The sequence below is a fragment of the Anabrus simplex genome, chromosome 3 (genome assembly GCF_040414725.1).
Source record: "Anabrus simplex isolate iqAnaSimp1 chromosome 3, ASM4041472v1, whole genome shotgun sequence".
In the NCBI taxonomy this organism is placed as follows: Eukaryota; Metazoa; Arthropoda; class Insecta; order Orthoptera; family Tettigoniidae; genus Anabrus; species Anabrus simplex.
The window spans coordinates 218,502,326-218,514,936 of record NC_090267.1 but is presented as its reverse complement, the minus strand read 5'-3'; the positions used below and the strand labels follow the sequence as shown (position 1 = coordinate 218,514,936).

The 12,611-nt window shown below is 39.4% G+C and overlaps 1 protein-coding gene across 1 annotated transcript in view; it reads left to right on the top strand.

The window, feature by feature from the left end:
- Positions 1-12,611, top strand: part of hay (ATP-dependent DNA helicase hay) — a 186,450-nt gene that overhangs the window by 30,014 nt on the left and 143,825 nt on the right. Inside the window, exon 5 of the mRNA XM_067142877.2 lies at positions 3,164-3,313. Coding sequence (XP_066998978.2) covers positions 3,164-3,313 — 150 coding nt within the window. The remainder of the gene's footprint in view (positions 1-3,163; positions 3,314-12,611) is intronic.

The window sequence follows — 12,611 nt, the reverse complement described above, 5'->3', positions numbered from 1 at the left end:
GCATCCTTTTTTAAAACCTGCCTGATATTCACCCAATTGTTCATCTAGATGAGCTTCATTTCTACGCTGCAGCACTTTCGAGTAGATTTTATATGCAATGCACTGCCGTCTCAATCTCTATATACTGCCTGCTCTGTGCCGCGAGAATTGCGTTTACAGTGACATTGCAGATGGCAGCATTTACAGCACCCAAAGCACATGTTGGTTAAATGAGATTTGGTCCATAGCACCAATATAAAATGAAAAATAATCCTTAATATGTTACTAATTGAGAAGATAATGCACAGACAGAAACAAACGTTTCACATTTGAACTTGGCTTAATATATAGAAACGTAAAATATATAACATTTTACCAGTTACAGTCATCCCATGCTGCATGATACATACAAATTTCAGAATTCTCTCAACACGAGTAACGGAGCACCTTTTCAATCCTTTTCTTACGGTTATTTACCAGCAGTAGACGCAAAAATATTTCTATCACTATTTTGCTGACCCTTTGTTCATGACCAGTTTTCAGGATACGTTTAATAGCACATAATGCAGTGCGTGCGTTCGTTATGTCAATAAATCCACTGAACTAAATAGAGCTATTGCGTCTCCAGAAAATTATCTAGTGAGAACATAAAATAATCGATTTTGTAACAGATAAGGCACACATTCCACTATAGATTTCACAGTTAGCGAGACAGCATCTGCCGTCTCATTAGTAAGACACTTCAGTTTTTCACGTTTTGATTCCAACCGAATTATTTTAACGTACTCGATGAAATCATCATTCAACCATTGTAAGTATTTTATCTGCTGGTGAATAGAAATGCACACAAATCTGTATTGTTTTGCCAAAAGGCATTACAGTAATAATTTAAACTAAAAGTGATAGATCGGAGACTTCTAAGCCTTTAACGAGGAAGAGGCAGTAGGACTAGAGAACTTCTTTGAAAGTCGGATAACAAGAAAACACAACAGTTTATTCGCGAGAGCAGGAGCAGGAGATTTTACAATATCTGTACCGCATACACCTTCAACATTGACCACGCAAACAAACTTGTCACTGGTTCGGTCGTAGAGGAGCTGTACCTAATTAGCCATTTAATTGGCGATCACTGTTACACTCCTCTCTGTTGGTCTGAGAGTTTTACATTCAGCTTTAAGTCTTTCCTTCACTAATTGGGAAATCCCGATAAACCCTATCAACATTTTCCATTTAGGCCACCTGTCCAGAGTACTTTGTGACGGAGCTGACACTACTGTAGACAAGGAGTCCTGCCATATTCGTAACCGTTTGGGATACTATTCCCCGTGCCACATAGTACCGTGTGATTTGTTCTTCTTCTTAAGCCGTCGTCTCCAAACGGAGGTAGACGATCCACACGGCCAGCTCCGATTGCAGCCATGCCATGTGGATTTATTGAAATATCTCTCAGGATCTTTAATGCAGTGGTTTCCCGTTGCCTTCTGCATCCTAATGCCGTTGACCAAACTGGTTCTCCGCCTTTGGGAACAATAGAGTGCCCTTACACATACCCGCTCATCCACTCTCAAAGAGACTGTTAGATAGATAGATAGATATGATTTATTTTAACTGGCAAAGTTAGGGACACGTGTCCCTGTCTTACACTTAACCAGTGAAATACATAATTAACTTAAAAATATATAACATACTGAATAAATGAAAAAAAGAGACTGAAACAAATTGACACAAGTTGACACTTGGTATAGGGGATCTCCTTATACTGGGAGACAATTGGTCCCTTCATTCATTAGCCGCCTGCATATAAAATATAAATATTATTTTTATATGCAGTCGTTGCTCCCTCTACCGTGGAGAGGTGAATGTCAGAATTTCACCGTCATTGAAGCAAGGACCAAATGGCATTTCCTTGTTTCTCTGGTCCTTTAGAGAGGTGATTTGTTCTGACTGCCCGGATTTTGTCTTGCGAAAATTATGGATTTGATTAAAAAAACGGTCGTTTTTCCTTTATATTTGGCTGCTTCCTTTACTTTATTCAGACGATCAATTTCTGGGTTGTCTTCGAATTGTCTCTGTAGCTTTCAACTTCATTATGGTTAGTCATCACCTGTTATCGCAGTCTCAGAATTCTTGATCAGAGCCTCAAATGTCTGATTTTATGATCACAGCTGTCATTCTTACGCATTGAAATATTGACTTGGATTGATACATCATTGTTCAAATGAATTTCGTACTCGTCATCCAATGTATTTCCTGCGGCTAAAGAGCTTGTTTCATCACAGATTTCTTCCGAAGAAATACCTTGTCGCTGTCTAGTCTTTCGTGGAGCTATTTTTTTGGTTTGAACGTAATGGGGATAATTCGAAGACCGACTAGGCACGCTCTCTGGCTTCAATATATTCTTCTTTTAGTTTTATCTTTTATCTCCACCTCTAAAATTCAGGCTACAAACACAAGAATAATCGGATGGAATCCATTGATTACCCTTGGTTGATCCTTGCCTTGATATAGCGTTAAGCCAATTTTCCAAATGTTCTTTACTTGGGGGGATAACAGGAATCTTCACACTTGAAGAATTTCGATTTCCTGCTTTGATATACAGAGAGGAACACAACAATTAATCATTTTACAACCAGAGACACACATATAAATGCTCAATGCAAACGCACTGGAACGTGGGTACGGAGATAAGTTGGGTGTGTTAACTGGCGCCCCTAGCGGAGGTTCGTGACACTAAGAGCTTACGCTGAGAAGCATGTTAACTGCATAGCATAGAGCAGGCAGTATATAGGATTGAGATGGTGGTGATGCAATGTGAGGAAGGGTGAGAAGTCGTTACATACTGTTGTCCCACTTTAGGAATAGCATGTGTAACATGCACTGAATCTCTGCCAGACTGACAAAACACACTTCACACGTGCAGAATAATGTTTTGAATAGTGGTCATTGTGGTAAGTCATGAAATGTAGGACGTAACACACTTTACACATGCAAAGTCTGACCGAGATCAGTTTAACACAGAACAGGTAGCTGCTGCTGCTGCTGCTGCTGCTGCTGCTACTACTACTACTACTACTACTACTACTACTACTACTTGAGATTATTAACTTGTTCTTGCATTCTTTTATCTGTTTTATTTCTCAGTGAATGATTGCAGTACTCTAATTTTACTTTTTGATTGTTGCAGTACAAATTGACAGCATATTCCCTGTATGCTGCTGTAAGTGTCGGGCTGCAAACTCATGACATTATTGAGTACCTGAAAAGACTGAGCAAAACCAGTATTCCTGATGGCATTGTAGAATTTATAAAGCTGTGTACACTTTCCTATGGCAAGGTATGGAAATTAAGTTGTTTGTTTGTAATATTTTTATGATGTTTTTGAAGTGAATCAAGGGAATAAGTAACATATTTCATGTATGCTATTAAACAGCTGGATTGCTTAATATCTAAGAAAATCTCATGAATTTTAATAATAAACTTCTCTTGATGACATGTTGTATGTCTATTGTATAGGAGAAAGATGCTAATAATTGTTTTGTGTACTTGCATGATAATTTGAACTGTTTTAATAAACATGTTCACAAATCACCTGGTGGCCTAAGCTTTCACCTCTGAAGAAAACAGATCACCACTGCTCTACTGTCCTGGATTGATGCTGCCTTGCAAACTGAAGTCAACTGTACGACATAGCTCATGTGCTTTGGATTTTCTTGACATTTGTACTGATGTCATTGTAATGACCTATATTGACTTCAGTTGGGAAAACTATAAGGACAGTCTTTCTGCGAATTCCGTAGCAAAGCACGGGTACAACAGCTAGTTATTTGATACAAATAGCATTCAGCTTCCCATAATTGTGTGGGTGCTTGATGCAATATATTAATCTATACATTTGCTACATAATGGCATCTAAGTGCATGACCGATTCACACGTATGGAACATGTTCATACTATTTTCGGAAGGCTTATTAGAGACCGATCGTCCCACTCATGTACTTTCTGTGAGGAAATAGGACGTGTAATTTTTAGCCTTGTAGCCTCGTATAGCAGCAGTCGGGCTTTGAGACAATAAGTGTTATAAATATATCATAGTACTGTATTGTGCAAGACATGTAGAATAAGCAGTTTTGACCAATTATATCTCCTTATTTTTCCTAATTTTCATATCGAAATCTCCTGATTTTTGGTTTTGTAAAGTTGGTAGGTATGCCTAAGTTGGTGAGTGTCAGCTGCAGGAAGTTGCGTAACAGCTGTGTACAATCCAATGTTACTGTTACAGTTCTGTCCTCGTCTTCAAAAAAGTAAGGGTCTACAATTCCGAAATCAGCGACAACACACCAAACAGTACCATGCTCGCTGTGGAGAGGTCGCTCATGGATCTGTTGAGGACTGGTTGTGGACCAGTACCGAAAATTTTGTGTACTAACGTAGCCTAACAAATGGCCCTCCTACGGCTCCTCTTCAATCTACTTTCCCCCCACTCTTTACTTCAAGTCCCAGCCATGCCTACCCGACAAATTTTAATTCACTAATTCATCCCACCAAGTATTCTCGCCTTGCCAACCCTTCCTACCATAAATGCTGCCTTCTTCTTGTATCTACGCATATATACCACCAACATCTCCCAGCCTTGCCCACCATGCGCTTCATCACTTGCCAGGACACTGGTGTCAGCTGCTACAGCTTCCAAGACAGTCTCACAACACGCTCTGTGGTTGGCCCAATCACGTTCACTGAGTTTCTGAACACCCACCATTTTGTACGGATGGAACTTTGTCTGCATATAAAATCCTCTTTGCAGTGCGATCCGAGAGTCCCAGAGCACGTGAATGCCTACGCACTGAACGTTGATGAGATTGCGTAGCGGCGTGTCTCACTGCATGGGCGGTCTCTGGTGTTTGGACACTACAAGGCCTACCAGGCGGCTTTGTTTTCATACTCAAATCACTTTTTCTCGAACTGTTCACCCATAACAGAATGGTGTTCCTGTTTGGAACTTTCTCAGGTCGACCTAAGCCAAAGTGTCTGCGAAACAAACGCTGTGTTGTGGTAACAGAGTCAGCATTTTTGAAATAAAGTCTTAATCACAAAACCTCGGTGTTCACCACTCTGCGCCATGCTAGCGACTGGCTGGTACACTGACAAGCCCGGACGAGATGATGCAAGTGTTCTCCAAGGCCAAGACCGCGTGCACCACGACAATAACACCTGTTTGAAAGCTGTGGCCAATATGACCTTTAGTTCGCTCCAATCTACTGTATGACATAAATGGCAAACCCTGCTCTTTTAAACTGCACAACAAAATTTTGAATGGCTTGTTGCATTGTTGAGTTATTTAGATCTGAAATTCGTCAGGTATTTCTGCCACACCCTGTACTTATTGTTTTGCAGTCACTACAAACAACTTCTTGTCCTGAATTGTAATTTGTAGAAGTAGTATTTCTTATTGGTGTGCACAAACTGAAGATGTCTTCATTTGGAAGGAATATTGCTGATTAGTTTATTCGTTGGGTGTTAATGCCAATTTACATAGACCAACTCCTTTTCTTTTTCATCCACCATCCTTAAGTTATATTTCAGTGTGCATGAAATCGTGATACGCACAGATGAGTCATTGCATTATGATCGTCATGACCAGGGAACATTTAATACACCTAGGAGCAGGGAGAGTAGCACATGACATGCTGGCAGCATGGTATACAGTGAAACCTCAATTCTTCGTTTTTGGAGGGACCCCGGAAAAGAAATGTACAACGTGGGAAAATAGAAAACCTGGGATTGAATTAAAACCATCAACATTTGGCTAAACATCACAAAAATGAAATATGTGTAATTGTAATCTTACAAACACTCCTAAACCAAACCAATCTACAGCCCTAATGGGCCTTCGCCTACCAAGCGACCACTATTCAGTCCGAAGGTCTGAAGATTACTAGGTGACACATGCTAAGTGTGATGAATCCTCTTGGCTGTTATTCATGGCTCTTTAGACCAGGTTCGCCATCTCACCATTAGATAGCTCCTCAATTAAATGTAATCATGTAGGCTGAGTGGACCTGGAACCAGCCCTCATATCCAGGTAAAAATGCCTGATCTGGTTGAGAATTGAACTCGAGGCCTCTGGGTATGATGCAGGCGAACTAGCCCATGGGGCCGGCTTCAAACATTAATTATGTGAGTTAAAAATCTCGATAGTCCACATCTAGTTTTACTGGGGAAACTTGGTCAGTTTCCCGTGAAAACTTCTTTCAGGTCAGCAACTTTAATCAGGTGAACTCATTGAAAAATGTAATAACGCCAAGTCAAATCATAATTGACAACAGTAGTATTTAATTCTCTAATCTAATAAAATAAAGCACATTAGATACCAAAGTGCCCAACTTGATGGTGAAATCCCTTGTTATTTTTTGTCTTCTACTGTAATTTGGTTGCCAGTATACTGTTCATAGTAAGTTTCCGGAAATTCTCTACCATGTAAATTAGGCCTGATTAGGCCTCGAACTCGAGAATGTGGTTTTGAAGGTATTGATTCTCGAAAGATCTCAAGTGCATTATATTCAATCACGACTGCTTTTTCCCATCACTAATCACAAGCAAGTCGGAAAGAGAAAAAAATATAATCAAAATTCCAGAAATTTTGGTTATTTGTGACCTTGAGCTCAGCTGGAAAGCACGCTCGCTGCATGAGTCGGTATGAATGGGAAAATGATACAAACATTTAAAATTCTATGCTGTGCAGGTATAACAACTGTGGTTTTATGACATTTTAACACAAAAACGTAAAATTCTCCACCTTATATTAGGACCAAAACAGTAATAGGCAATCCCAAGACCTTCCACAGTAAGTTGCAACATATCTCTTGTCTTGAGAACATAATAGTATCTGATAATATTAAAATACTTAATTCGTGTTATGAAGGAGCAATTTCAATTCCTGTCTGAAAGCCCAGTGACTATACAGTGCCCTGTGGGAAGTGCCGAAAACCTGTTCGGCGATACAATTGAAAAAAAAAATAAACATCTAACCCTGAACATAATGTAGATGCTGTACAAGTACAAACATTTGATGAAACTCATTCTGTATTCAACTAGAGCTGTCAAAATGTGCTTTGTCTGCTTCAGATTGTTGTGGCCACATTCTGCTTTATGATTTCTAGGATTATCTAAACAATACCAGCCAAAGTTCACTGCCTATCGCTTTTCCAGTATAGTACCGGTACTTGCTCTGTCTCAATGACGGGATGTTAACGTCAAGATCCATAAGTATGCCGTAGCCGTCCTGTTTCTCGAGAACCGCTTGATCGAGGATTTAGTGTTGATGGGAGTGAAATTTCTGGACTGTTGATCCAGGAAATAATTTATTTGAGGAACGAATAATGCAGGATCCATTGCCAACTGGAGAACCTGCTGTTGTGGTTTTGGTACCAGATACCCCAGGATATCTCGTTGAATTTGTGCCTTGATTCCTCTGCTTGTCTCCTGTATGGTAACAACTGACTGCAAACATATCCCGCAAAGCATACTGGATTCTACTAACCTTCCACACCATGAGAATAATATCATTCTAAAAATATGACATTCTTTCAATCAGTTGTTGCACAATAACAAATGATGGAATTTTATGCCATACCAAGTAATTAGGTGGGGCTGCCTGGTCAAGGCAGTAAAGGCATGCTCAGTTCACCCAGAAGGACATGTCAATTCCCTGTCAGGAATAATTTTCATGATCCGTGTTGATTTCCCAACATCATTAGAAAAGGACTTTTATTAGGAATCCACCTAATCAACATTACTCATAATACTGTACACAAAATCTTTTCCTATCACATAAGTAGTAGTACCAGTTCGGTTACTGTGTGACTATCTTCAACTACATACAGTATTTAAAGTGGTTTAAAAACTAAACATAACACTCGCAAACAATAATATGACATAAAAGAATCTAAAATTATTTTGTGAACATTCTTTACAATGTCATCTTTGGTATAGTCTATGTAGATTTAGATTAAGAAAAACGTCTGCATTGTGCTATCGTTGAAGCTTCTTGGAATTTGTCCTATGAATTATGAATACACTTAAAAAAATCTAAAATTGTCTGTATAGACAAGTAATCTTACCATATTTTCAAAATTTTAGTCAGTAAAAAAGTATGACACATTCATGACTTAAAATAAACACAAACAAACTTGTTTACAAATATGTTGTTTGTTGCTGAATTACCAAATGATGTATTACACTTAGTCACTCGAATTTACATAGAAAAAAAACTATTGTTGACACCAATGACACTTGGGTTGTTATATTAAAGGATAAAATGCCAGTGGGGCCTTTGGGAAATCAACTCGGATCATGAAAATTATGAACTGTGATGTGTCAGCCAACCAAGCTTACGGCTATCTTTGCCAGGAAGGCAAACAGTTTAAGAAACAAGTTTTCCGCTTCAGAAGGTGTACATGGCCCTGAGGCTCACTCAGCCTACACCAAATATGAGTACCACGTTAACTCCTGGGGACAGAGGTGGCCAGGTGTAAAGCTAGCCACTCTACACCACTGAGTGTTGAAATTACAAATAGTGGCAACCATTACCTTACTACCCCTCCAAGGGTCATCATGGCTTGTGTAGAAATGGCATGGCTTTGCTTTGCTTTGCTTTCCTTTTGCAAGTGTTTAGGTATAGTAAATGCTTAAAACTGCAATACAGTGATATGATATAGTTATAAAACAGTAAAATGGAAGAGACACCGTAGAAGCCTTAATTGCACAGTTACAGTATTGCGTAGCTGTTTAGGATCAGTATTGGAGCGCTAGTCGGTCTGAAATAGGCTTGGCTGCTGGAGTCCCATGTTGCATTACTATTTTTAATTGTATATGAAGCTTCAGTTTTTAAAACACAGGCTAGTTCTTGCACATTCGACCAGCAAAGCGCTGATATGTTACAGTCCTGTAGTTCACAGGCTGCACTCCACTGCTATACGGTCACAACAAAGCCTTGTTTATTCGCTTGCTATGCATTCCATGGACAAATATGTTTATATGCTCCTTACTATGGGGTAGCAAGTGCGGATCCTTTGCATGAGCACTGTCTACATCAGGAAGATTTCCAGATACACAACTAACTGGAATTGCTTTTTGGAATGCTGAAGATGCCTATATTGAACAGTATCATTACAGAAGATTCCTCCTGTTCTAGGACATGCACATAACATCGGGTAATAATGAAGAGGCTGTTTTGTACTTTACCTGGAATAATCTACACGCTAGTTCACAGACAATTGCTGAAAAATGAACATAAACCTGTTTGTGTTATGAATACTATTACTGCCGTCTGCATCTGAACAGAGAGCACCACGGGTATGATTTTGAAGCTTGAATGAAGTTCTGTCAGTGGATGTTAGGAAACGTGGCAAATGAATGTTGCATTTTCAGAAATCTTGTTCTCAGATGAATAGAGATTTTGCAACAATAGCATGCCAATTTCCATAATATGCACCATTGGATTGTGCTCACTGGGTAAAATGTGCAGCATTTCAAGTGCAGTCGATCCAGAGTGCATGGTGTGGAAATTTGGGTGACCACTTTACAAGACCATATTCCTTTAGAGGCCATCAATCTTGAGCACGTTATCTAAATTTTCTACACTGGGAACTTCCACTTTTACTAAGAGATGTGCTGTTTGGTGAAGATTAACAATGTGGTATCAACATCACAGAGCTCCACTAATGGGATGTTGACCTTCTGCCATCATCTAAAATGAGACGCATCCTGGTAAATGGTTAGGAAGAGGAGGATCTGTCCCTTGGCCTGCCACATCACCCGATTGAATGTCACTTGACTTCTTCTTGTAGAACCATTTAAAACAAACTGACAACAAATCATCAGTGTCCAGGGGCAGGCAAGTCCCAGGAGCCTTTGACAACTCATCGCCGAAATTTGCTATCAGTTACACCTCCTATGTTGCAGTGTGCCAGAATTTAGGCCTACCTCTAATGGCATGCCCAGATGTGGATAAACCTTGCAGATCATCACCTCAAGTACTTGCATGCCTAATTAACTTTTGTTCTTATACTTTGGTTTCACCCATTGGCCGTCCTATCCTAGTCCAAGCCTGATAAAATATTGGCCCATCTTATGCCGGTATAAACCTTCAATAATTGAAAATGTGTATGCAAGACAAGATGTCCCACAGAATTAAGGAAGGAAGGAAGGCAGAAAGAAAGAAAGAAAGAAAGAAAGTTCTGCCCTGGCATGCATCTGCATCAGATGACTGGCTCATTTCATTGTTATGCCTGTTCTATCCAACAGCTTATGTTGATCACAGCTGATCTCATACTCTTAGTATGGTTATGAAGATAAACTTCCTGTTTTGCATACATTTCAGGGACCGAGTTTTTAGGTAGTCTGTAAGATATCTGGAGATCAATATTTGGCCCATTCATAGGCATTTGATGTCGTGCTCATGAGGGGACATGAGCTGCACTCTGAGATGGTCTGTGGACTTTTCTGCATCACATTTGCAAAAGATCATCTCACTACTCCATGTTGAGCCAAGATCTCTACTCTCCAGATTGTTATCTTTTTAATTTATTCCAGGTTATCTAATGTTCCTCACAACCTGTGGAACTTTCTAAGTTGGTGTCAACTATCCTGCAGTTTGGTTCCACTTAACCTACTCTTTTACTGGCTGATTCGTGCCCATATTACAGATGTCCTTTGTTGGTTAATCCTGGAACTGTTCACCAGGGCACTGCATGCCCCAGGGAATTTTAAATTTGCAGTAATTTGGTTTTCGCAACCCCTGTAGCCTCCTACCTTTGTGACTTTTCTTTGACCTTCGTACTCTCAGCTCGTGCACAAATTCTAACTAGTGACAACTGCTTGCATATCAAAACAGATGTTTGGGACATACAGTTCCCCAGTGTATGGTTAATGTAACTATTCCTTTATAGCCAGTTTGGTTTTTCATACTATTTTTAACATGTAACATGTACTTTGTGTTAAGTGTTTGAAATCAATTGCCTTGAAAGCAGTGAACAGATTTTCCCAGAACCTTATAGGTCTGAGCCTGATATCCTTGATGATTTTGTCGATGCTCTAGGTGACATAGAAATAAACGTTGTTGAAGAAGATGTGATAGAATCTATATTTTCTCTTCGTGCTTCAGATGAACTTATTTTCACGTTGGCAGATGAAATTGAGATCTTGGGTACGACAAAGACTGGAAATCCCATCAACACGTAGAGGATACCTTTCTATTGTGTAAAAAATGGTACTGTATTTATGATACCCATTCAGCCAACATCAGTCGGTCTCAGGTCTGGAATTTGTAACGACTGGGTAAGGAGTCTAAAATCACTATTTGCAGTGAAAAAAAGATATTTGTATGCAAAACCATATGCTGGAGTTGTGCCCAAATTTTGCAAAGTGCTTACAGTAGTACAAAAAACCAAAAGGTAGAATTAAAAAAAGAAAAGAAAAGAAGACCTTTATACAGGGTCATTGGAAACAACATGAACCGGGTATATGAGTGTTAGACATGCTGATATATAATTTGAAAGAAATAATTCGATATCTCGCACTGTTGTCATTTTATCTGCTGGTGAAGTTACCAGTTAGATGCTAAATCTGCATGTGAATTAAGAATGGCTTGAAAGCCATGCCGAGAAATCACCATCAAACACAGACACTGTTGCTTTCAGCCAGTGTCACCGTAGCGTACTTGATTTGGCATGATCCTGTCAGCTTGGAGATCTGTATTCGAACCCCTCCCCTGGCGAAGTTTTAGTCTTCAGCTGGTGCTCTCATACCGTTCTTAAGCCATGTACAGATTTAGCAACACCGCCTCATTAAGCCTTCTAGAATTTGCCTGCTAAGTGATATGATTGGCTAACTTCAGCAACTGATAAAATAACAATGGTGTAAGATATCAAATTATTTACCAGTATGACCAATCCTCTAATCCTTATATACCTGGTTCACTTTGATTCAGACTACCCGGTATTTTATTTCATTACCAGCGAATAATTGCTATTCTAATTTTCAAAAATATAATACTGTATTCACATATGGAAAATAATCCATTTTACTGATTTCATGAGATTTTAAAATAAGGCTGAATGTATAAAATACGTGTTTCTTTTGTGGGATACTCGGTGCCCCGATGTGTGGTTAGTGTCCCTGGAACATAGGTGTATGATTCCAGGGTTAATACCTTGTATCTCTCCTTTCTTGTTGGATGTTTAGAGGAGTAATATTTGCTAGGATGCAATAAGAGTGTTATAAAAGATGAATGAGTTGAAGGGCATAAGTGAACACAACATAAACATGTGCTCTTATCCCCATTTTTACAATTTCATTTTTCACGATTCAGTGTTTATGGAAGATAAACATTATTCCTTTTGAAAAGGATTGTTTGTCCTCAGCTGGGATTCATATTCCTGCATTTGGGTGAGCCAGATCTAACTGGGATTTTTTTTTTTTTTTTTTTGCTATTGGCTTTACGTCGCACCGACACAGATAGGTCTTACGGTGACGATGGGACAGGAAAGGGCTAGGACTGGGAAGGAAGCAGCCATGGCCTTAATTGCCTGGTGTGAAAATGGGAAACCACAGAAAACCATCTTCAGGGCTGCCGA